Source organism: Salmo salar, chromosome ssa01 (assembly GCF_905237065.1).
Source record: "Salmo salar chromosome ssa01, Ssal_v3.1, whole genome shotgun sequence".
NCBI classification, from domain to species: Eukaryota; Metazoa; Chordata; class Actinopteri; order Salmoniformes; family Salmonidae; genus Salmo; species Salmo salar.
This window is the reverse complement of record NC_059442.1, coordinates 21266627-21293814: the sequence shown is the minus strand read 5'-3', so window position 1 is coordinate 21293814 and position 27188 is coordinate 21266627. Positions and strand designations below refer to the sequence as shown.

General features: G+C 45.0%; 1 protein-coding gene across 5 annotated transcripts in view; it reads left to right on the top strand.

Moving 5' to 3' along the window:
• Positions 1–27188, top strand: part of LOC106574720 (palmitoyltransferase ZDHHC14) — a 99228-nt gene that overhangs the window by 70752 nt on the left and 1288 nt on the right. For all 5 annotated transcript variants that reach the window (XM_014150770.2, XM_014150931.2, XM_045714980.1 and 2 more), the window contains exons 5-9: positions 5244–5381; positions 6606–6654; positions 10382–10484; positions 14288–14397; positions 21079–21181. In XM_014150770.2, coding sequence (XP_014006245.1) covers positions 5244–5381; positions 6606–6654; positions 10382–10484; positions 14288–14397; positions 21079–21181 — 503 coding nt within the window. The remainder of the gene's footprint in view (positions 1–5243; positions 5382–6605; positions 6655–10381; positions 10485–14287; positions 14398–21078; positions 21182–27188) is intronic.

The window sequence follows — 27188 nt, the reverse complement described above, 5'->3', positions numbered from 1 at the left end:
GATTGGATTTCCTTACCACGGGATCTTCCTGTTTTAAGTTTCTGCTTATAGGAAGGGATGAGCAGAATGGAGGTGTGGTCTGATTTGCCTGAAGGGAGGGCGGGGTGGGCCTTGTAGTCCCAGAAGGGGGAGTAGTCAAGAGTCCTCGATGAGCATGTAGCGTAGGCGATGTGTTGATAAAACTTTAGTCGTTTTTTCCTCAGATTTGCATTAATAAAGTCCCCAGCTAGATTAAATGCAGCCTCAGGATATGCAGTTTCCAGTTTGGACAAAGTCCAGTGTGGTTTCTTTAGAGCCGTCGTGGTGTCTGCTTGAGGGGGAATATGCACGACCGTGACAGTGACCGAAGAGAATTCTCTCGATAGGTAATTCATTACAAATCGGGAGAGCAAAAGGACTTGAATTCTTGTTCGTTACCACAATCACACAATGAGTTGTTAATCATGAAACATGGGAGGAGGGTAACATACACCTTTGTTGCTCCTTGTTTCAGCAAGGTGCCTTCGGTTGCCTAGGTAACGCACCTCCCTGCAGCAGCAACAGCACATGTCAGGAGCAGAAAAGAGCTGAGGAGAACATTTGCAAGTGTTCTTGTTTTTTTGCTATTCAAACGATTACAATGGTGATCGTAATCATTTGGCTGAAAAATAACCATCATCCAAAATTCCAGAACGGTGACAGCCCTGCTCATCACATTCTCTGTTTACTTTTCTCTTCCTTAACCTCTCTTGGGTATGTGGGACGTGACCTTCCCACCTGCGGGACACACTATTCAACAGCCAGTGAAATAGCAGGGCGCCAAATTCGAAACAAAAACATTTGCATAATTCAAATTTCTCAAACATACAACTATTATATTCCATTTTAAAGATACACTTCTTCTTAATCCAACCACATTGTCCGATTTCAAAAAGGCTTTATGGCGAAAGCATAACATTAGATTATGTTAGGACATCACCTTGACAAGAAAAACCACACAGCCATTTTCCAAGCATGGAGAGGCATCACAAAAACCAGAAATGCAGCTAAAAGGAATCGCTAACCTTTGATGATCTTCATCAGATGGCACTAATAGGACTTCATGTTACACAATACATGTATGTTCTGCTCGATAAAGTTCATATTTATATCCAAAAACCCCATTTTACATTGGTGTGTAATGTTCAGAAATGTTTTGTCTCCCAAAACTACCGGTGAATGAGCACATCAATTTACAGAAATACTCATCATAAACATTGATAAAATATTAAACTGTAATTCAAAGAATTATAGATACACTTCTCCTTAATGCAACCACTGTGTCAGATTTCCAAAAACTTTACAGCGAAAGCACACTTTGCAATAATCTGAGTACAGCATTCAGACACGAAACCAAACCCGCCGTTTTGTGGCGTCAATAAAACTCAGAAATAATATTATAAATATTCACTTACCTTTGATGACCTTCATCAGAATGCACTCCCAGGAATCCCAGGTCCACAATAAATGTTTGTTTTGTTCGATAAAGTCTATAATTTATGTCCAAATACCTCCTTTTTGTTCGTGCGTTCAGTCCACTACTCCAAATGCAGGAAGCGCGCGAAAATGTCACGACGAAAAGTAAAAAAAAGTTTTATTTACGTTCGTAGAAATATGTCAAACAATGTATAGCATCAATCTTTAGGATATTTTTAACCTCTCTAGGGTAGGTGGGACGAAATCGTCCCACCTACTCAACAGCCAGTGGAATCCCGTGGCGCGTTATTCAAATACCTTAGAAATGCTATTACTTCAATTTATCAAACATTTTACACCATTTTAAAGACGACTCTCGTTAATCTAACCACACTGTCCGATTTCAAAAAGGCTTTACAACGAAAGCAAAACATTAGATTATGTCAGCAGAGTACCCAGCCAGAAATAATCAGACACCCATTTTTCAAGCTAGCATATAATGTCACATAAACCCAAACCACAGCTAAATGCAGCACTAACCTTTGATGATCTTCATCAGATGAAAATCCTAGGACATTATGTTATACAATACATGCATGTTTTGTTCAATCAAGTTCATATTTATATCAAAAACCAGCTTTTTACATTAGCATGTGTCGTTCAGAACTTGCATACCCACCGCAAACTTCCGGTGAATTTACTAAATTACTCACGAGAAACGTTCACAAAAAACATAACAATTATTTTAAGAATTATAGATACAGAACTCCTTTATGCAATCGCTATGTCCGATTTTAAAATAGATTTTCGGCAAAAGCACATTTTGCAATATTCTGAGTAGAAAGCCCAGCCATCACGGGCTAGCTATTTAGACACCCACCAAGTTTAGCCCTCACCAAAGTCAGATTTACTATAAGAAAAATTGGATTACCTTTGCTGTTCTTCGTCAAAATGCACTCCCAGGACTTCTACTTCAATAACAAATGTTGGTTTGGTTCAAAAGAATCCATAGTTATGTTCAAATATCCTCTGTTTTGTTCGTGCGTTCAAGACACTATCCGAAGGGTGACGAAGGGTGACGCGCCCGACGCGTTTCGTGACACAAAATTTCTAAATATTCCATTACCGTACTTCGAAGCATGTCAACCGCTGTTTAAAATCTATTTTTATGCGATTTTTCTCGTAAAAAAGCAATGATATTCCGACCGGGAAACCCTGTTTTAGTTCAAAGACGAAAAAATAAAAACATGGTGTCGCCTCGTGCACGCGCCTCAGTCTCATGGTTCTCTGATCGACCACTATCCAAATGCGCTACTGTTTTTCAGCCAGGGGCTCCAAAGGCATGATTCAGCGGTTTGCCGCCTTCTGAGAGCCTATGGGAGCCGTAGGAAGTGTCACGTTACAGCAGAGATCCTCAGTTTTCAATAAAGAGAGTGTAGAAGCCCAAGAAATGGTCAGAGGCCACTTCCTGTAAGGAATCTTCTCAGGTTTTTGCCTGCCATATGAGTTCTGTTATACTCACAGACACCATTCAAACAGTTTTAGAAACTTTAGGGTGTTTTCTATCCAAAGCCAATAATTATATGCATATTCTAGTTTCTGGGCAGTAGTAATAACCAGATTAAATCGGGTACGTTTTTTATCCGGCCGTGCAAATACTGCCCCCTACCCTAGAGGTTAACATAAATCTTCAGTAATATTCCAACCGGACAATTCCCAAGTCTTCAGAAAAGAAAAGGAACACAGCTCACACTCACGTGAGCGCGCCCCTCTGAGCTCATGTCATTTCCTCACTCATCTGACTCCAGGCCCTCTTGTTCGCTCCATATTCACAGTAGAAGCATGGAACAATGTTCTAAAGACTGTTGACATCTAGTGGAAGCCTTTGGAAGTGCAAAATGAACCCTAAGTCACTGTAGTTTGAATAGGGGATCAATTGAAAAAACTACAAGCCTCAGGTTTCCACACTTCCTGGTTGGATATTTCTCAGGGTTTTGCCTGCCATATGAGTTATTTTATACTCACAGACATCATTCAAACAGTTTTAGAATCTTCAGAGTGTTTTCTATCCAAATCTACTAATATTATGCATATCCTACCTTCTGAGCCTGAGTAGCAGGCAGTTTAATTTGGGCACGCCTTTCATCCGGATGTCAAAATACTGCCCCCTACCCTAGAGAAGTTAAGCTCCTCTCCTAGCTCCCTCACAGCATGCACATTCCTTATTATCTTTACATAGCTCGTAGTATTGAGATTTAAATGGCAAATATCCAAAAGCTGTGTATTTCGATAGTGTTCCAAACATAGATTGTTTTCACAAAATGTTTAAGCTAAGCGCCGAAGTTCACCTTTTATTCTATTGTATTCATGCATGCCCAGGCATATTTTGGAGGCACGTTGCCAGAACTGAATCCTGACAGTAGGTTCTCTGAGACTGGACTCTGGCTTTGTGAGATTAATAACACACACACACACGGACGTGCATACAAACACACACAAACCACCTCATCACCAGACATTCTGTCTTTTATTTCTATTGAAAGAGTGGTGTTGGAAGCAATCTGCCTGGTAACAGTACTGAGTGGTGTCTGAAGCAATCTGCCTGGTAACAGTACTGAGTGGTGTCTGACGCAATCTGCCTGGAAAACAGTACTGAGTGGTGTCTGAAGCAATCTTCCTGGAAAACAGTACTGAGTGGTGTCTGAAGCAATCTTCCTGGGAAACTGTACTGAGTGGTGTCAGAAGCAATCTTCCTGGGAAACTGTACTGAGTGGTGTCTGAAGCAATCTGCCTGGGAAACTGTACTGAGTGGTGTCTGAAGCAATCTGCCTGGGAAACTGTACTGAGTGGTGTCTGAAGCAATCTGCCTGGGAAACTGTACTGAGTGGTGTCTGAAGCAATCTGCCTGGGAACTGTACTGAGTGGTGTCTGAAGCAATCTGCCTGGGAAACTGTACTGAGTGGTGTCTGAAGCGATCTACATGGTAACAGTACTGGCACACTGGACTCTACTATAATGGTCCTTTGCCTCCTGTCAGCTTCAAGTCCTCACACAGTCAGACAAGTCCCTAATGGAGGTCTCTCAGGATGTTATTATCCATGTGCCCACAGTACCACTCATTCACAGACCCACTTAACTCCGCTGCAGATTTGGGCTGTGGATACACAGCCTCCCTCCCCTCTGTGTAATAGCTCCTGTTTGAATAGGCAGCAGCAGTCTGAAACAGTAGCTAATCATGCCAGGGCTCAAAGGGAAGGCTTACTTCCTGTAATTTGGATGTAATGTGGGATGTGGATCATTTCCATTATAATCACAGTTCACATTCTGCCAGGGAGGTTTAGGTAGGAGTGTGGTAAAGGTGCCAAGAAGGCCCACTGCTGTGTGTGTGCGTGCGCCCCAGGGACAGGCACTTTAACTATAAATAGCAACATTTTAATTTGCCATCAAGGTGGTAATGGTGAACTGTATGTGGGTTACATACTGTGTGTCTGTGGTGCTTTGAATATACTGCTGTTTTTCAGAGGCATACCTCTACCTACCTTTGTACCTGACTGTAGCCAGCTTCCTCTCGCTGGCAGGTAGGCAATGTCTCAAAGCTCTAGTACACTTAATATAAATATTCCATCTACACCTTATTCTCTCTGTCTCTGTCCTCTGTCTGTCTCTGTGTCTGTTTCTCTGTCATTCTGTCTCTGTCATTCGCTCTCTCTGCACCCTCCCCCTTTCTCGCTGTGTATCTCTCTCCCAAGCATCATTGCACTTGCTTAATGTGTCTTTAATGTGAGTTTCTCTCTTCTCTTTCTCCGCAGAGCGTTTTGACCACCACTGTCCCTGGGTGGGGAACTGTGTTGGGAAAAGGAACTACCGTTTCTTCTACATGTTCATCCTCTCCCTCTCCTTCCTCACAATCTTCATCTTCGCTTTTGTCATCACACATGTCATCTTACGTAAGTAATTGACAATAAAGATTGTGCACACACACACACACACACACACACACACACACACACACACACACACACACACCTCTTCCTCCTGGTTCTGGTTGTGTAAGAGCAGCTAGCCAGCAGGTTGTAAGTGGGCGGGCGTTGTGATCCCAGCAGTATTCTGGCTCCTTACCATCCCCCTAAGAGTGAGCAGATAGTAGAGTCTGTGTGTGTGTGGGTGAGGGAGAGTGGGTGAGGGAGAGTGGGTGAGGATGACGGCTGGGAAAACAACTGGAGAAAAGAATGAAAGTCACAAATTAACCAACAGAGAATTCTCTTCAGTTGATCTTTCTTTTGTATCCTTCTCTTGATTTTGACTGTGGGCAAAATAGACATTCTAGTCTCCTTCTGAAGAGAAGTCTGCTCTGTTTACAAAGTGTTATATTGACTCTGCCCACGTCACTATAACAAGGTTACCAAGCCCCCCTCCTGTACAGCCCATATAATTATAGTAGTCCTCTGTGCAGGGCTCCTAGCTAGAAACACCTGTCACTGTTATGGATGAGACGAGCAGCACAGAGATCAATATGTCTCTGGTGACCGAATTAGGCTAGATGGCCGTATCTGATTGTGCTCCTTCTCCCCTCTCTATCCTGTATCCCAGATGGCAGTTAAAATGTAATGGCAATTAAAGTGGGTGCGCTCTGTCTTGCTCAGCCTCAGCATAAACTTGCTGACTGAATTTTTAAAAAAGCTACTAAGTGTTTATGGCGTATGATATCCAATCCACCCTGCATCGTTATGTGTACACACAGCACAGGGAGAGCTGTACGCCACTTTATACTCTGAAGGCTTATCACTATCAGTATCTTGGGTGCCAGTACAGACGGGTTATCTTCTGCTGCTCTCATAGTCCTAGCCTATTAGTCAAAACATTTCACTGTAGACTAATGATATTGTCTCTTTTTGAGAAGGGCTCTCACTCCCTAACATAGTGTCAGATATATTGTAGGTGCCATGGTATTTTGACCTTCTAACTGGTATTGTTATATGTTGTCAGCTTTGAGGGTATTGTGCTCTATCCCCTAGTAGCCTACAGTGCATCGGGCTTCGCTCCATTCAAAGCCAAGCTCTGCGCCTGACCTTTCACCTTACTCAGTCTAAAGGTTGTTTTCTGATTGATTTAGGAGGTTTTAGATTCTTTAGAATGTTTAACTGTTATTAAACTCTCGTCTTTCACTGCAGGATCCCATCGACAAGGGTTCCTCAACACCCTCAAAGACACTCCTGCTAGATATCCTTTCTCATAATGGTGTGATGGATGCAAGTTGTGTGTGTTTTCTCGTTCCTCTTCTGCCTTCTCCTGCCAGTCCCTGCCTCTTCCATGCTGTGATCTGTCCTGTTCTTCAGCTCTGCTGTGCATGACTGCTGTCCCAACTGGTGCCTCTGTGACTCTCTCCCTCTCATCTAAATTGTCTTGATCTCTCTGTACAGTATCTCTCCCTCTCTCCCTCTCTCTCTCTATCTCTCAGTGGTATTGCATTCCAAACAGCAGGATTTGTCCTGTTGTGTCCTCCAGTCCCTGTGGCTGACCCTGTGGCTGACCCTGTGGCTGACCCTGTGGCTGACCCTGTGGCTGACCCTGTGGCTGACCCTGTGGCTGACCCTGTGGCTGACCCTGTGGCTGACCCTGTGGCTGACCCTGTGGCCACTACTGTTCAAAATACTACTAGAAGCTAGCTGCTAGCCATCCCATAGTCTCTGCACAACTGCAGAGGAACAGTAGTTTTGCTTTGATTTTAGGGCCAGGCATTTTATTCTGCCCAGATCAAATATTTACTACAATATATGTATATTTTATTTATTGGAATGCTTTAGTTTTCAGCAAATCCTCAACATGGAACTGTTCTATGATTTCCCTGTAACCTCTACTAGTGTCAGCCCTCTGTGCCTCTCATCTCCCAGACAACTGTAGACTGTATTCTCCATTTCAGCGGCCCGGCCCTCAGGTAATTCATCTAGAATCTGCCAGCCAGGCTGCTTGATGTGTGAGTGTGTCTCTCTGTCTGTCGGGCTTCATTTGTCTGTAGGCATGCTGCTGCTCTCTCCTCTCTCAGGGAGATAAGAAGCACGTCAGGCCCTCTGGTGAGGAACTGTGTGGCAGGCTCAGCTGATAACACAGCAGCCCAATGTTGTACAGCAGCACAGCGCTTTAAAAAGGCAGGCAGGGGATGAGGCCTGATAACATCTATCTCACCAGTCCCCTGTATGTGAATGATGACATCCTTTGCTTGTCCTTGAGAGGGGGGGCAGAAAGTCATCATGGAGGAGACAGTGGTTGGATTAACTCGATCATGCCTTGTGTGTTCTCTTTTCTTTTAGTGTATGTATGGGGCGGCAGGTAGCCTAGTGGTTACAGCGTTGGTCCAGTAACTGAAAGGTTGCTGGATTGAATCCCTGAGCTGACAAGGTAAAAATCTGTCATTCTGCCCCTGAACAAGGCAGTTAGCCCACTGTTCCTAGGCCGTCATTGTATATAAGAATTTGTTCTTAACTGACTTGCCTAGTTAAATAAAATAAATAAATGTATACATGTGACTGTATGTGGGTGTGTGTGTATGCAAGGCTGGTACAGGAGTCATGACATAATAACAGTAGTAGCAGCAGCCCAGGCGAAGCACTTTTGCATAACTCCTCACTGGGATTAGGGTTTGGCAGTATACCATATTTTACAATATACTGGTATTGATGCATTGACCGATTTGGGTTTTTACTTTACCTTCTATAACGGTATTTGAATGTTTAATTTGTTAAATGTGATACGCTGTGTTATGTCCATTTTTATAGTTTACTCCGCTACTTGAGTCATCCCTCCCCGCTCTCTCTCTCTCTCCATGCCGCTTTCCACACAGACCTGGTCCCCCCTGTCACTCAAGGAGCGCGTTTGTTGTTGCTCAACCACGAGACACTTGTGTTCAGTCTGCATGGTCAATGCAGCAATGTTGATGACAACGATGTGGTTTCTTTGATTCTTATTCATATAAATCCACAAGCATTCTATAATTACACTATTTGTTTCTTATATCTGCAAACACTTTTTTTGTCTTTGCAAGTTGTGGCTGAATCGAGTTAGCCGCTAATGCTAATCGCTAATTTTAGTTTGCTGGCTAGTTAGCTAATAAATGTTCTGAGTTAGAGCAAACATAGCTAGCTATACAGCCTGATAGCAGTAATGGTGTTGGCCTAAACCTTCGAAATCAATGAGGAATAGGCGTAGCATGAATATGTTAGCTACATAAGGCTATATGAATATGTTAGCTACATAGAGTAGACTAGACTTAATCTGTGTCCGGGAAACCATAAAGTAGCTAAGAGAAAATACTTAACGAAGCCTAAGATTATAGGGACCCCTAGGAAACACTGACCAACACTTTGGTTCCTAACCTGTCACAATAACTCCTCCCTGGCATTTTCTTTTGGTGTCATGTCAAACAACACTGTATTCAAAGTGCCCAATATTATATTCTAACTATAGAATTAGAATAATCATTCTATTTCCATGATTCCAATAGTTCACAGAGGTGTTTTGATCTAAATTGTGAGTCAAATCACAATTGTAACATTTGGTAAAACAATAAGGCCTAGTGCCTCCCTACTGGCACAGCGGTCTAAGGCACTGCATCGCAATGCTAGAGGTGCCACTATAGACCCGGGTTCGATCCCGGGCTGTATCACAACCGGCTGTGATTGGGAGTCCCATAGGGCAGCGCACAATTGGCCCAGCATCGTCCGGGTTAGGGGAGGGTTTGGCCGGGGGGGCTTTACATGGCTCATCGCGCTCTAGCGACTCCTTGTGGCGGGCAGTTCACCTGTATGCTGACCTCATCGTCAGTGGAACAGTGTTTCCTCCAACACTTTGGTGCGGCTGGCTTCTGGGTTAAGCGGGCGGGTGTTAAGAAGCGTGGTTTGGAGGATGCAGGCCTTGACCTTCGACTCCTGAGCCCATTGGGGAGTTGCAGTAATAAGACAAGATCGAAAAAGGGGGTAAAAAAGAAAAACGATTAAAATAATAATAAATCAAAATAAGGCCTAGATTTTTTGCCCATATTTCGCAGCCCTATGTGGCAGTGTAAAATTTATCAAATACCATCATACCATCAAAAATGTTAAAAATACTGCCATCTTTTGGCCATATCGCTCTAACTCTGATCCTGCTGCTGCTGATTGTGATTCTGATCCTGCTGCTGCTGATTGTGCTTCTGATCCTGCTGCTCCTGATTGTGTTCTGATCCTGCTGCTTCTGATCCTGCTGCTTCTGATCCTGCTGCTTCTGATCCTGCTGCTTCTGATCCTGCTGCTTCTGATCCTGCTGCTTCTGATCCTGCTGCTTCTGATCCTGCTGCTTCTGATCCTGCTGCTTCTGATCCTGCTGCTTCTGATCCTGCTGATTCTGATCCTGCTGATTCTGATCCTGCTGCTTCTGATCCTGCTGATTCTGATCCTGCTGATTCTGATCCTGCTGATTCTGATCCTGCTGATTCTGATTCTGATCCTGATCCTGCTGTTCCTGATCTTTTGAGACCACTGTTCCACTGTACTACCATGCTGTTTCCAGTCAAGTGAACAGAGGGCCAGGCAGGCTAGCTAGAGTAAGGACAGGCATTGGCAGCAGGTCAATACTGCCCTTTCCTTCCCTCCACTCTGTGTGTTTGATGTGTGTATGTGAGGGAAAGAGAGAGTGTGTGTCTGTCTGTCAATAAGAGAGCGTACCTGGTGGGAAATAGCGTTTCAATCGGTGATATCACTCGCTCTGAGACCTTGAAGTATTTTTTTCCCCCCTTGCATTAGTGATAGGTAACGATGCTTCGTGGGAGGCAGTTGTGTTCAGAGAATGCCTAGTTTGAGCCCAGGTTAGGGCAAGGAGAGGGATTGAAGCAAACCTGTTTCAAGAGCATGCACCTGTTACTGAGCTGTAGCATAGGACTGTGTGTGTGTCAGGTTTTCCTTAACCCTTTGGTCACTGTGCTGGAGGTGGTGGTGTGTTTCTTCTCTGTCTGGTCCATAGTGGGGCTGTCTGGATTCCACACATACCTGATCAGCTCCAACCAGACCACAAATGAAGATGTGAGTACATGGACACACACACTCATTCACTCTCTCTCTGCTTCACAAGTTAAGAGGATTGGTAAGTGTTTAACTGGATTTCTCTTAAATTGCTGAAGTTCTCATGTGTAAGACATCCAGTACCTGCAGGGTTTATCCATACCCCCAGCCATCTCCTGTCTCCTACCAGATTACACAGACACTACTAAACCCCCAGCCATCTCCTGTCTCCTACCAGATTACACAGACACTACTAAACCCCCAGCCATCTCCTGTCTCCTACCAGATTACACAGACACTACTAAACCCCCAGCCATCTCCTGTCTCCTACCAGATTACACAGACACTACTAAACCCCCAGCCATCTCCTGTCTCCTACCAGATTACACAGACACTACTAAACCCCCAGCCATCTCCTGTCTCCTACCGGATTACACAGACACTACTAAACCCCCAGCCGTCTCCTGTCTCCTACCAGATTACACAGACACTACTAAACCCCCAGCCGTCTCCTGTCTCCTACCAGATTACACAGACACTACTAAACCCCCAGCCGTCTCCTGTCTCCTACCAGATTACACAGACACTACTAAACCCCCAGCCGTCTCCTGTCTCCTACCATATTACACAGACACTAATAAACCCCCAGCCGTCTCCTGTCTCCTACCATATTACACAGACACTACTAAACCCCCAGCCGTCTCCTGTCTCCTACCATATTACACAGACACTACTAAACCCCCAGCCGTCTCCTGTCTCCTACCATATTACACAGACACTACTAAACCCCCAGCCGTCTCCTGTCTCCTACCAGATTACACAGACACTACTAAACCCCCAGCCGTCTCCTGTCTCCTACCATATTACACAGACACTACTAAACCCCCAGCCGTCTCCTGTCTCCTACCATATTACACAGACACTACTAAACCCCCAGCCATCTCCTGTCTCCTACCAGATTACACAGACACTACTAAACCCCCAGCCATCTCCTGTCTCCTACCAGATTACACAGACACTACTAAACCCCCAGCCATCTCCTGTCTCCTACCAGATTACACAGACACTACTAAACCCCCAGCCGTCTCCTGTCTCCTACCAGATTACACAGACACTACTAAACCCCCAGCCGTCTCCTGTCTCCTACCAGATTACACAGACACTACTAAACCCCCAGCCGTCTCCTGTCTCCTACCAGATTACACAGACGCTACTAAACCCCCAGCCGTCTCCTGTCTCCTACCAGATTACACAGACGCTACTAAACCCCCAGCCGTCTCCTGTCTCCTACCAGATTACACAGACGCTACTAAACCCCCAGCCGTCTCCTGTCTCCTACCAGATTACACAGACGCTACTAAACCCCCAGCCGTCTCCTGTCTCCTACCAGATTACACAGACGCTACTAAACCCCCAGCCATCTCCTGTCTCCTACCAGATTACACAGACGCTACTAAACCCCCAGCCATCTCCTGTCTCCTACCAGATTACACAGACGCTACTAAACCCCCAGCCATCTCCTGTCTCCTACCAGATTACACAGACACTACTAAACCCCCAGCCATCTCCTGTCTCCTACCAGATTACACAGACACTACTAAACCCCCAGCCATCTCCTGTCTCCTACCAGGTTACACAGACACTACTAAACCCCCAGCCATCTCCTGTCAGGTTACACAGACACTACTAAACCCCCAGCCATCTCCTGTCAGGTTACACAGACACTACTAAACCCCCAGCCATCTCCTGTCTCCTACCAGGTTACACAGACACTACTAAACCCCAAGCCATCTCCTGTCTCCTACCAGATTACACAGACACTACTAAACCCCCAGCCATCTCCTGTCAGGTTACACAGACACTACTAAACCCCCAGCCATCTCCTGTCAGGTTACACAGACACTACTAAACCCCCAGCCATCTCCTGTCCCAGGTTACACAGACACTACTAAACCCCCAGCCATCTCCTGTCTCCTACCAGGTTACACAGACGCTACTAAACCCCCAGCCATCTCCTGTCTCCTACCAGATTACACAGACGCTACTAAACCCCCAGCCATCTCCTGTCTCCTACCAGGTTACACAGACACTACTAAACCCCCAGCCATCTCCTGTCAGGTTACACAGACACTACTAAACCCCCAGCCATCTCCTGTCTCCTACCAGGTTACACAGACACTACTAAACCCCCAGCCATCTCCTGTCTCCTACCAGGTTACACAGACACTACTAAACCCCCAGCCATCTCCTGTCTCCTACCAGGTTACACAGACACTACTAAACCCCCAGCCATCTCCTGTCTCCTACCAGGTTACACAGACACTACTAAACCCCCAGCCATCTCCTGTCTCCTACCAGGTTACACAGACACTACTAAACCCCCAGCCATCTCCTGTCTCCTACCAGGTTACACAGACACTACTAAACCCCCAGCCATCTCCTGTCTCCTACCAGGTTACACAGACACTACTAAACCCCCAGCCATCTCCTGTCTCCTACCAGGTTACACAGACACTACTAAACCCCCAGCCATCTCCTGTCTCCTACCAGGTTACACAGACACTACTAAACCCCCAGCCATCTCCTGTCTCCTACCAGATTACACAGACACTACTAAACCCCCAGCCATCTCCTGTCTCCTACCAGATTACACAGACACTACTAAACCCCCAGCCATCTCCTGTCTCCTACCAGGTTACACAGACACTACTAAACCCCCAGCCATCTCCTGTCTCCTACCAGGTTACACAGACACTACTAAACCCCCAGCCATCTCCTGTCTCCTACCAGATTACACAGACACTACTAAACCCCCAGCCATCTCCGGTCTCCTACCAGATTACACAGACACTACTAAACCCCCAGCCATCTCCTGTCTCCTACAGGTTACACAGACACTACTAAACCCCCAGCCATCTCCTGTTCCACAGGTTACACAGACACTACTAAACCCCCAGCCATCTCCTGTCTCCTACCAGGTTACACAGACACTACTAAACCCCCAGCCATCTCCTGTCTCCTACCAGGTTACACAGACACTACTAAACCCCCAGCCATCTCCTGTCTCCTACCAGGTTACACAGACACTACTAAACCCCCAGCCATCTCCTGTCTCCTACCAGGTTACACAGACACTACTAAACCCCCAGCCATCTCCTGTTCTACAGGTTACACAGACACTACTAAACCCCCAGCCATCTCCTGTCCAGGTTGCACAGACACTACTAAACCCCCAGCCATCTCCTGTCTCCTACCAGGTTACACAGACACTACTAAACCCCCAGCCATCTCCTGTCTCCTACCAGGTTACACAGACACTACTAAACCCCCAGCCATCTCCTGTCTCCTACCAGGTTACACAGACACTACTAAACCCCCAGCCATCTCCTGTCTCCTACCAGGTTACACAGACACTACTAAACCCCCAGCCATCTCCTGTCTCCTACCAGATTACACAGACACTACTAAACCCCCAGCCATCTCCTGTCTCCTACCAGGTTACACAGACACTACTAAACCCCCAGCCATCTCCTGTCTCCTACCATATTTCACAGACTAAACCCAGGCAGCAGTTTGGTTTTTCCTCTAGTGGATGGTTGAGTTTAGTGGAAGACAGCCAGATCTGAGTCTGATCTCATTTATTTCCAGGCAGTTTGCCTCATCGCTCACCACTGTAGAGCTGCCTGGGACATTATAGACACACACACACAGAAGGAACCGAAAGTTCCAGACAAAAGTCTGAGGAAATTGATCTTCCCTTTTGAAATACAACAAAGTTTTTAACCCCTGGTTTATTGCTCTGATTTTGGCTTTTTCTGTTTCAGATCAAAGGGTCATGGTCGTCTAAAAGAGGGAAAGACAATTATAACCCTTACAGCCACGGAAACATATTCACCAACTGCTGTGCAGCGCTGTGTGGACCCCTACCACCCAGGTAAGGACGGTTCTGTGTGTTTGCATGTGGATCTGACATTATCTGGCTCTGTATATTTGGATTTACCCAAAATGTAACATATGGCACACGATCATCCTCTGTCTTAGAGAAATCTCAAATCCAATAGTTCTTCTCATTCTAGGAGAAATCCGTTTTTCCCGTCACTGTAGTTTCCTACATTGTCAGAAAGCTAAAATAGGTCCGTCACACAGAGCTCATCATGATCTCGCTATAGAGCTGCTGCTGTGAAATCATCTGCCTGCAGCTATTCCTCATTCAGACCTCTGATAGTACAAAGGATTACAGCACCTCCCAGTGAGATCAAACTATGCACATAGAAATGCTAGATGTGGTAGTCATTGTATCTATAGACTCATAGCCATTGATTGCTTATTAGCTTGTCTTATCCAACACTTCCTTCTCTATAGAATTTGCATTCAGACACATCATCAATATAACCCTTTCATTTGGATTACCTCACTGTGTATAACTCATAGTTGAAACCCAATTTTTTTTTTTTTTTTTTATTTCACCTTTATTTAACCTCTATGGGCTAGGTGGGACGCTTGCTGCCACTGGCAGCCTGTGGCGCGATTTTCAAAACCTTAAAAATCCTATTACTTCAATTTCTCAAACATATGACTATTTTACAGCTATTTAAAGACAAGACTCTCGTTAATCTAACCACACTGTCCGATTTCAAAAAGGCTTTACAACGAAAGCAAAACATTAGATTATGTCAGCAGAGTACCAAGCCAGAAATAATCAGACACCCATTTTTCAAGCCAGCATATAATGTCACCAAAACCCAGAAGACAGCTAAATGCAGCACTCACCTTTGATGATCTTCATCAGATGACAACCCTAGGACATTATGTTATACAATACATGCATGTTTTGTTCAATCAAGTTCATATTTATATCAAAAACCAGCTTTTTACATTAGCATGTGACGTTCAGAACTAGCATACCCCCGCAAACTTCCGGGGAATTCGCTAACCTTTTACTAAATTACTCACGATAAACGTTCACAAAAAGCATAACAATTATTTTAAGAATTATAGATACAGACCTCCTCTATGCACTCGATATGTCCGATTTTAAAATAGCTTTTGGTGAAAGCACATTTTGCAATATTCTAAGTACATAGCCCAGGCATCACGGGCTCGCTATTTAGACACCCGGCAAGTTTAGCACTCACCATAATCATATTTACTATTATAAAAGTTTGATTACCTTTTGTTGTCTTCGTCAGAATGCACACCCAGGACTGCTACTTCAATAACAAATGTTGGTTTGGTCCAAAATAATCCATCGTTATATCCGAATAGCGGCGTTTTGTTCGATGCGTTCCAGACACTATCCGAAATAGTAAAGAAGTGTCGCGCGCATGGCGCAATTCGTGACAATAAAATTCTAAATATTCCATTACCGTACTTCGAAGCATGTCAACCGCTGTTTAAAATCAATTTTTACGCCATTTTTCTTGTAGAAAGCGATAATATTCCGACAGGGAATCTCCTTTTCGGCAAACAGAGGAAAAAATCCCAAAGGCGGGGGCGGTCGGGTCACGCGCCTAAGCCCAGTGTCCCTTGATCGGCCACTTGAGAAAGGCGATAATGTGTTTCAGCCTGGGGCTGGAATGACGACATTCTGTTTTTTCCCGGGCTCTGAGCGCCTATGGACGACGTGGGAAGTGTCACGTTAGAGCAGAGGTCCTTAGTAAATGATAGAGATGGAAAAGAAGTTCAAGAAATGGTCAGACAGGCCACTTCCTGTAAAGGAATCTCTCAGGTTTTGACCTGCCGTTTGAGTTCTGTTATACTCAGACACCATTCAAACAGTTTTAGAAAATTTAGGGTGTTTTCTATCCATATGTAATAAGTATATGCATATTCTAGTTACTGGGTAGGAGTGGTAACCAGATTAAATCGGGTATGTTTTTTATCCAGCCGTGTCAATACTGCCCCCTAGCCCTAACAGGTTAACCAGGTAGGCCAGTTGAGAACAAGTTCTCATTTACAACTGCGACCTGGCCAAGATAAAGCAAAGCAGTGCGACAAAAACAACACAGAGTTACACATGGGATAAACAAACGTACAATCAATAACACAATAGGAAAATCTATGTACAGTGTGTGCAAATCTAGTAAGATTAGGGAGGTAAGGCAATAAATAAGCCATAGTGGCGAAATAATTACAATTTAGCTTTAACACTGGAGTGATAGATGTGCAGATGATGTGCAGATAGAGATACTGGGGTGCAAAAGAGCAAAAAAAGAAATGACAATATGGGGATGAGGTAGTTGGGTGTGCTATTTACAGATGGGCAGTGTACACTGATCGGTAAGCTGCTCTGACAGCTGATGCTTAAAGTTAGTGAGGCAGATATAAGTCTCCAGCTTCAGTGATTTTTGCAATTCGTTCCAGTCATTGGCAGCAGAGAACTGGAAGGAAAGGCGGCCAAAGGAGGTGTTGGCTTTGGGGATGAACAGTGAAATATACCTGCTGGAGCGTGTGCTACAGGTGGGTGTTGCTATGGTGACCAGTGAGCTGAGATAAGGCGGGGCTTTACCTAGCAAAGACTTATAGATAGTGGGTTTGGCGATGAATATGTAGCGAGGGCCAGCCAACGAGAGTGTACAGGTCGCAGTGGTGGGTAGTATATGGGGCTTTGGTGACAAAACGGATGGCACTGTGATAGACTACATCCAATTTGCTGAGTGTTGGGGGCTATTTTGTAAATGACATCGCCGAAGTCAAGGATCGGTAGGATAGTCAGTTTTACGAGGGTATGTTTGGCAGCATGAGTGAAGGAGGCTTTGTGAAATAGGAAGCCAATTCTAGATTTAATTTTGGATTGGAGATGCTTAATGTGACTCTGGAAGGAGAGTTTACAGTCTAACCAGACACCTCCAGTGAGGGAAAAAAGTATTTGATCCCCTGCTGATTTTGTACGTTTGCCCACTGACAAAGAAATGATCAGTCTATAATTTTAATGGTAGGTTTATTTGAACAGTGAGAGACAGAATAACAACAAAAAAATCCAGAAAACGCATGTCAAAAATGTTATAAATTGATTTGCATTTTAATGAGGGAAATAAGTATTTGACCCCTCTGCAAAACATGACTTAGTACTTGGTGGCAAAACCCTTGTTGGCAATCACAGAGGTCAGACGTTTCTTGTAGTTGGCCACCAGACTGGCACACATCTCATGGGGGATTTTGTCCCACTCCTCTTTGCAGATCTTCTACAAGTCATTAAGGTTTCGAGGCTGACGTTTGGCAACTCGAACCTTCAGCTCCCTCCACAGATTTTCTATGGGATTAAGGTCTGGAGACTGGCTAGGCCCTGTCCATCGTCCCTTTGATGCGGTGAAGTTGTCATGTCCCCTTAGCAGAAAAACACCCCCAAAGCATAATGTTTCCACCTCCATGTTTGACGGTGGGGATGAGGTTCTTGGGGTCATAGGCACCATTCCTCCTCCTCCAAACACGGCGAGTTGGGTTGATGCCAAAGAGCTCCATTTTGGTCTCATCTGACCACAACACTTTCACCCAGTTGTCCTCTGAATCATTCAGATGTTCATTGGCAAACTTCAGATGGGCATGTATATGTATTCTTGAGCAGGGGGACCTTGTGGGCGCTGTAGGATTTCAGTCCTTCACGGCATAGTGTGTTACCAATTGTTTTCTTGGTGACTATGGTCCCAGCTGCCTTGAGATCATTGACAAGATCCTCCCGTGTAGTTCTGGGCTGATTCCTCACTGTTCTCATGCTCATTGCAACTCCACGAGGTGAGATCTTGCATGGAGCCCCAGGCTGAGGGAGATTGACAGTTCTTTTGTGTTTCTTCCATTTGCAAATTATCGCACCAACTGTTGTCACCTTCTCACCAAGCTGCTTGGCGATGGTCTTGTAGCCCATTCCAGCCTTGTGTAGGTCTACAATCTTGTCCCTGACATCCTTGGAGAGCTCTTTGGTCTTGGCCATGGTGGAGAGTTTGGAATCTGATTGATTGATTGCTTCTGTGGACAGGTGTCTTTTATACAGGTAACAAACTGCGATTAGGAGCACTCCCTTTAAGAGTGTGCTCCTAATCTCAGCTCGTTACCTGTATAAAAGACACCTGGGAGCCAGAAATCTTTCTGATTGAGGAGGGGGTCAAATACTTATTTCCCTCATTAAAATGCAAATCAATTTCTAACATTTTTGACATGCGTTTTTCTGGATTATTTTGTTATTCTGTCTCTCACTGTTCAAATAAACCTACCATTAACATTATAGACTGATCATTTCTTTGTCAGTGGGCAAACGTACAAAATCAGCAGGGGATCAAATACTTTTTTCCCTCACTGTAGTTCTCCATTTTTTTAATGGGGCATGCTTATTTAAGATGGTGAGGAAAGCACTTTTAAAGAACAACCAGGCATCCTCTACTGACGGGATGAGGTCAATATCCTTCCAGGATACCTGGGCCGGGTCAATTAGAAAGGCCTGCTTGCTGAAGTATTTTAAGGAGCGTTTGACGGTGATGAGGGGTGGTCGTTTGACCGCGGGCCCATTCCGGATGCAGGCAATAAGGCAGTGATCACTGAGATCCTGGTTGAAGATAGCAGAGGTGTATTTGGAGGGCAAGTTGGTCAGGATGATATCTATGAGGGTGCCCATGTTTACGGATTTAGGGTTGTACCTGGTAGGTTCCTTGATAATTTGTGTGAGATCTAGCTTAGATTGTAGGATGGCCGGGGTGCTAAGCATATCCCAGTTTAGGTCACCTAACAGTACGAACTCTGAAGATAGATGGGGGGCAATCAATTCACATATGGTGTCCAGGGCACAGCTGAGGGGGGTCTATAACAAGCGGCAACAGTGAGAGACTTATTTCTGGAAAGGTGGATTTTTAAAAGTAGAAGCTCAAACTGTTTGTGCACAGACCTGGATAGTATGAGAGAACTCTGCAGGCTATCTCTGCAGTAGATTGCAACTCCGCCCCCTTTGGCAGTTCTAGCTTGACGGAAAATGTTGTAGTTGGGGATGGAAATTTCAGAATTTTTGGTGGCCTTCCTAAGCCAGGATTCAGACACGGCTAGGACATCAGGGTTGGCTGAGTGTGCTAAAGCAGTGAATAAAACACATTTAGGGAGGAGGCTTCTGATGTTAACATGCATGAAACCAAGGCTTTTACGGTTCCAGGACTGTTACGACCTATGGTCTCCTGTCTCTCTCCCAACACCCTACGTGCCTCCCCTCACTTTCTACACACACTCTCTGTGGTGAAAGCTCTGTTTCTTCACACTCACTCAGCCTAGATAGAGGCTATCTTCTCTTATCTTTACAGCCCAGGTTTTCCCTCGCTGACGAGACAACTGGAGACGCAGCACCTCTTCTGTGGTTTAACTCTAAGCTCAGTCCCAAGTAGAACCCTATTCCCTATGTACTGTAGTGCACTACTTTTGACCAGGGCCCATAGGGCTCTATAGTGATTAGGGTGCCATTTGGGACATGGATAAAGGCATGCTACAGTGCATGAGTAGCATGTTATTAACAGTGAGGCAAGACAGTGTCTTTGAGGTAAAACACACGTACAGGGCCAGGGGGAACCGGGGAATAAACAGGGGAGAGAAATTAAAAATGCTTTTAGCTCTGGGCCTTTCGGTGTGTTTGGCTGCACTCTGTGTAACAGTCCCAACCCAGCCTCCACAGCCCACATCATTACTCACTGGTAATAACTCTACTGGGTGGCAAGGGACAGTACTCACTGGGCAGGTGGTGGGCAAGAAGGGAGGGGGCAGCTGAGTGTGTGTGTGTGTACATTCTATATGTCTTCAGTTTTCACAAGTCCACCTCCTGTCTGGTGAATTCCTGTAAGAGACTAGCTAGCTCTGAGTCAACAGGCTCTCTGTTACTGATTACCCTGCGCTCGCACACCTTCCGTTAGAGCTGAGCTGTGTCACTGTTTCATATCAACACACAGCCCCTCCATGGTGATGAATGGATGTTGCCTCACATGGTTAGCCCATGACTTAGTCTCTCTATGCACATACTCACACACCCCCTTTATACAGACACACACGCATCCTTAGACACACATACGCTCACACACACACACACACACACACACACACACACACACACACACACACACACACACACACACACACACAAAAAAAGACACACACACTATAAGACAATCATGTTGCTTAACCTCAGCAGGTTCCTGTCTAACCAGCCATGTGTCAGCCCAGCAATGGTAATGATAGAACAGAGATAATGATTCACTCCACTGATCGTTGTATGACCTCATTGACTGAATACAAAGCGGAGAGGCTGCATACAGAGTGAAACATTAAATACAACGCTCCTTTAGTGGGTTTCTCTGTGTGGTTCTTCTGGCCCTCTTATTCTTTCACAGTATTAACCCTCAGAAAGTCATCTCATTTCATCTGCATCCTCTTAACATCGATTTACATTGTGTAAGGATATCTGCCAACGATTGAAATTAGAGTATTCAAAGAAAGTAAAGCATGTCATTCACAAATGCAAAATAAATGTACAGTGTCAGCCTTGCCTCAAAGTATGGTATTGAAATAGACTTGGGACATTCACTTGTCAAGGAAGGGATCTAAAATATTATGATATCTGAGAAAACCATTCAATGATATTTCTCTCTCTCCTCAGTCTCATCGACAGAAGAGGCTTTGTCCAATCAGACACGCCACAGCCCACCCCGCCAACCAATGGCATCACCATGTATGGATCCACCCAATCACAGAGCCACATGGTGAGCCATTTTCCACTCTGTCTTTTCCAAACCTACTTATGGCCGTCAGTGCAAACCAAACCACACCCTTGCCATCTTAATATGGCTTAGCATATATCACCTGGCCTCTTGAAGATTAATTAGCTATAGGTTCCTTATAAAAGGTCAAGCATGGTGAACAGTGATATCATTGATTCAGCCATTCCGGGCCTTGAATGGAGGGTGGCCGCACAGTGACCCATCATTGGCTGACTCTACCTGGAAAACCCAGGAAAGGGTATGGCAGCTGTTGCTGTGCCAGGCCCTGATTGCGTGGCAGTGCCAGCTTCTTCAGCTCATAGTAGCCTGATTGTCCAGCTGTTGTCTTATATCCTGCTTGTTTTTTTATCTGTAAACAATGGCTCTACTGTCCGCCTTGCCATCTAGATAGATAAACTATCCCAATCAATCTCCCGGCAATTATGATGACCAGCGGCATCATGGTGTATTATTGCGATCATCGGCATTGGTAATTGGTTTAGAGTTGGACCAGGGCCCTGTTTCCACGCGATGGGGGTCAAGGGTAGTGTTAGAGCGTAGCTCCCTCCCTCCCTCCTCAGTTAGGCTTGATGAATAAATACCACTGCTCCCCTCATCCCACGCTAGCAAGCCAACTGACAAGGCTGTTGATCTCACTTCTCTCCCTCTTTCCCTCCAGTTCCTCTCAATCCAAATCTAGAAACCCAAATCTATTTTGCCAATCTCATTTCCATATCTGGTCAACAGATTGGAACAAATCAACTGCTGGGATTCCAAATAGTGGATTGTTTCTGTTAATATTCACACAGATTTTACCCATGATGCTCAGTGATCTGGCATTATGGCTGGGAAATAGGTCAGTGCGTGCGTGTGCCAGTGACAGGCAATGTCATTATAGACAGTGCTCGTGCTGTGTGACTCCTTGGCTCCCCCCCATCACACTCTCCCCCTCTCTGACATCTCTGAGATCCCTAGGGAGGGATGTGTGTTGTGCTCATGTGCAGTGCACACTCTCTCCCCTCTGCTTCCCACAAGCTTATCATGCAGACTGACTGGACAATCTAACTCTTGTGCTGGGAGGTTTTAGCATGGCAAAAACAGATAGATGGCAAGAAAGGGATGACAGACAATAACAGAATTGGGAGAGGAAATGAGAATAAATGGTGTTTTAGAGCGAAGGGTCCTACAGTACCCAGGTGGAGTGAGTCTGACTTAAACAAGGCACTGTCAGCAGACAGTGTAATTGGTGTTGGAGTGTCTCAGAACAAAGGGAGAGGAACTGTAAATGTCAACCTCACCCCACCAGTCCTGCAGGGAATGGAAGAAAGAGGACGGCTTCTGGTGGCCCTTAGTGAACAAGCCGTTGTTTCCCTTCTCCTACATTTCTAATGAACGTTCACTACTCGTTACACTCCTCTGAACTTGAATCCAATAGGCTGTTAGAATGATCCAGTGTCCTGGATGGTAGCTCTGGTCTTATTGAGTGGGTCATGGCCATCTGGAGCTGGTTGTGCTGGCTGGCTGGGGGACGGGTTTGGCATTCCATCTCTTTATCACATGTAGAAATAGTCTGTTAGTTGTTATTGTTAGGAGTAACATACTACATTTATTACTTTTCACAGGGAACCATTTAAAATGTCGCCACTAACGAAATCTATATTTAGTCACCAACTTAAGAGAATGTGGCATGTGTTTGACTAAACAAGAGAACGAATTTCCATTGAAATATAGCACCGTTGAATCATAGCTGGTCGTCATGTAAATCCGGAAAGACTGAAAAACAGCTTCTGTCTCCAGGCCATCAGACTGTTGAACAGCCATCACACCGTGTCCTGTAGTACGAGACAAAACACACACCTCATACACACTCAAGACTCCTGTACTCACAAACACACTCACACACAGCCAACTCTGCTGTCCCATGTATATAGAGACAATAAACAATGGACACTTCATGTTTCTTTTATACAGTTTTTCACACTGTGTATTCATATACTGTATTCTCAACATCGCTCACTCTAATATATCTACTACTCTACATTGCATTACTGTTACACTGTTAAACACACAGTGTATTTATATACTGGATTCTTGACAGAGCTCACTGTAATATATATACTGCTGTACATATCATTCTTACTTGAACTTTTTGGTGTATATATGCATAGAGTGCATTTGGATTACTGATGGTGTTATTTGGGTTGTTAATTGGATTCGTTACTGCACTGAGCTAGTAACACAAGCATTTCCCTGCTCCCGCTATTATAACATCTGCTAAACTGTGTACGTGACCAATAAACTTTGATTTGTTATAGTGAAAGGCAGTCTGTCAATGTACGAAAGGCAAATTGGGAACTAATAATAATCAAGTCTGGAGTAGCCAGTACTGTACAGTATTGCTGTTTTTTCAATGTATCTGTTTTGTAAAGCCATTGTAGGCTGATCTAGAGAAGCTGTGTCACCATGGCAACAGATTACAAGGATGCCGTCATGTCATTACGCCATCCGTCACATTAGGCCCCAGTCAGGAAGTGACAGAGAGAACCGTGGAAGAACAGTGTGTGTGGACGACGTGGCATCTAGAACAGTGGCCATGGCCTCTAATCAAAAAACTATCAGCTTTGTTCTTTGTCTCTCGGTCCATTTTCTCTCAATTTCTAACCAGCACAAATTTCTCATTTTTTACATGTTTTTTTGTCCTTTTCTGTTGTAGCTGGCAGCTATTTTTAGACTGCAGAGCGGGACACGTAGACTCCGGGATTTGATGGACTCCTGTTTCAACTTGAGTACTGGATGATGACACACAACTCATTTTAGACTCTCAGTATCTCTGTGGTGTCTACTTGACGTGTGATTTGGTAATTCATTAGACGAATGACTAATAGAATGCTTCTCACCTGTGTCAAACTAATAATCTAGCCTGAACAACCCTAGAATGAACCAACATTTAGACAGCTGTCATCATTTGATTGCCTGAATCACATAAGATAAATCCTAAATGTTCATCAGATCGTCATGCACTCAGTCAGCCAGGCAGGCAGGCAGATCGTCATGCAGTCAGTCAGCCAGGCAGGCAGGCAGATTGTCATGCAGTCAGTCAGCCAGGCAGGCAGGCAGCCAGCCAGGCAGGCAGGCAGATCGTCATGCAGTCAGCCAGCCAGGCAGGCAGGCAGGCAGATCGTCATGCAGTCAGCCAGCCAGGCAGGCAGGCAGGCAGATCGTCATGCAGTCAGCCAGCCAGGCAGGCAGGCAGGCAGATCGTCATGCAGTCAGCCAGCCAGGCAGGCAGGCAGGCAGATCGTCATGCAGTCAGCCAGCCAGGCAGGCAGGCAGGCAGGCAGATCGTCATGCAGTCAGCCAGCCAGGCAGGCAGATCAAGAGCAGACAGGGTTTTGTTCAGGCTAGGCTAGACCAGGTTTGGTTAGTTGTGTTTCTTCTCTCTCTAGCTCTGTGCCAGCTGCTCTTCCTGTAGTTTGCTGGGCTGATGCCTGGTTTATGACCAGGGCTAAACTTAACAGAACTCAACTTCACTACCTCACAGGCTCCTAGCACAGAGCAGCACGCCAACAAGGGTAATGACAGCCAGTGCTTTGGAAAATAGCTGGCTCTTCTCCCCCCTGGGCAGAACAGGGGGCAGCAGTCCCAGACCCAACCAGCAACTCCCCCTCCCCAGCCTCTAAAGGAATTACAGCCAAGGAGATAGTCAAAGCTCATTAGTAAATAATGCCTCTTTTTCCAAAGGACAGTATGGAGCTAAAACTTTAGAAAAGCATTTATAAAGTAACCTAAGGAGTGCAACTTTGCCAAAGCTGGCTCTTATTATTAGATTTGGAGACATGATGGGATTGTGGAGCGCATTTGTGCATTTGTCTAAGAGAAGCTTTCGATCTTGACTAGCTGACATTGGGGCTAAACTAATCATGATGAAAGAGCCTGTGTTGGAGGATCTCTCCAAATGGACCTTGCTCCTGTTGGTCCAAGAAGCAAATGCAGTGTGACGCTTTCTTAGCTAGCGGTATCCATGGTTTTCCAATGGGTTCATGTACTGTAGATACCAGCGTCTCTCTTCTCTCCCAACGTCTGTTTGTCTTGTGGGGTTGGAATCAATCCTCTCAACATCAACTCTATTTCTGGAGCTATGAGGCCGGTGCCCTGGCTGTTAATGTTCTGATCCCTGTGTTTAAGGCTCTTTGACAAGTGTCTGTCTCCAGACCTGGCTGATACCAGCAGACAGACAATATTGGAGACAGTAGGGGCTCTGTCAGTGAGCGCTCAGATCTCTGCCTCCTGTACAGAAGATGCCTACTGGCTGGAGCAGTCTCCTTCAGTAACTATTCCTCAAAGGAGAGACTATGAGCCTACCATGTGAGAATAGCCTCTCATTTCAGGCTTCAAGGAGCAGAATTACTATCTAGCTACTGTACTGGCTAGCAAAACAGTTTCAGTCCAGGAGTTAAGTTGTCTGAGTGACTATAAAAGAAGCCAAGCTCATAAAAGGAGATTGACTGATATGAAAGTGATAAGAGAAACGTGTTATTTTAAAACAAACACTCTTAACCTAGTTTATGCTTAGTCAGACAGATGATTAAGATGTGAGGGACATATCACTTTCAAATCAAAATGTCTCTGTCTGTCTGAGTGCACTCTGCCTGCCTTCAGTTTTGCGATGTGAATGGGGGGTTCGGCCCTCCTTTTCCTGTAGTCCGCGATCAACTCCTTTTTTGTCTTGCTCACGTTGAGGGAGAGGTTGTTGTCCTGGCACAACACTGCCAGGTCTCTGACCACCTCCCTATAGTCTGTCACATTGTTGTCGGTGATCAGGCCTGCCACTGTTGTGTTGGCAAACTTAATGATGGTGTTGGAGTCTAGCTTGGCCACGCAGTCGTTGGTGAACAGGGAGTACAGGAGGGGACTAAGCACGCACCCCTGAGGGGCCCCCGTGTTGCGGATTAGTGTGGCAGAAGTGTTGTTGCCTTCCCTTACCACCTGGGGGGCGGCCCGTCAGGAAGTCCTGGATCCAGTTGCAGAGGGAGTCCTTAAATTATTATTAGATAGGCTAGACAAGGACTCATTTAGTTCAAAGGCTAAAACAGTGCACTGCTGGCTCATTCCTAGTCCAGTTAGATGTTTGATTTACATGGACACTATTTAGGTTACAGAGATGCAGAGCTAAATCATTAGCTGACTTAATGCCATTTCAACTCCATGTATTGACTTCACTATGTATTTAAGTCATATTGAATACTGTATATTTTAGGGCTGTCCCCGACAACAACAAGAATCTTGGTCGACCGAGAGTCGTCTGTTCTTTCGACCAATCGATTGGTCTAAATGTTTTAACGTATATTTTTCCATATATAGACGGGCCCGTTATACTGCAAATTTACCACAAGAACCCCAAATAGATATAATATTTGACAAACATAATTTCAGACCTTGCTTACATTTGTATATGATCTCTCTATTATGTGTGGGAATACTTGAACAGATTTCCAAAATTAAAATCACAATTTACTGGTGTTATGTCAACAATATAGTTGGGTAACCCTGGCCTATCTGTTTTAACAAAAACATCTATATGCACTGAGCTTGTCTGATGCTTTAAGCGCACTGTTTGATGAAATAATCAAGACACACAAGTGACTCTAGAGTGAGTCCATCCGCAGTTGATTTGATTGTGCCGGGCCGGGCTCAGAGCGAGTGCCTGTGTGACTAGCAACCATTGCCTCTCTCCTGCCTGCTGCAGCGACCACCTTAGAACACCAACAGTGTTTATCACGCTGTCCGTGTTGCTGAAGCTGCAACATAATTACAGCCATTTCTAACTGAAAAGTTCTGTTACTATTGCTCGACTAAAGAAATCTGTCAACCAACAGCCTATCGACAGTGGACTAAATGGGGTCAGCCCTAGTGTTTTTCTCTGGTGGTTTACTGTGCATTCTAACAAGGTTACTAACAATATCTTTTCTTTTTTTTCTCATCTCTTCATTCATTCACTACACTCCTCATG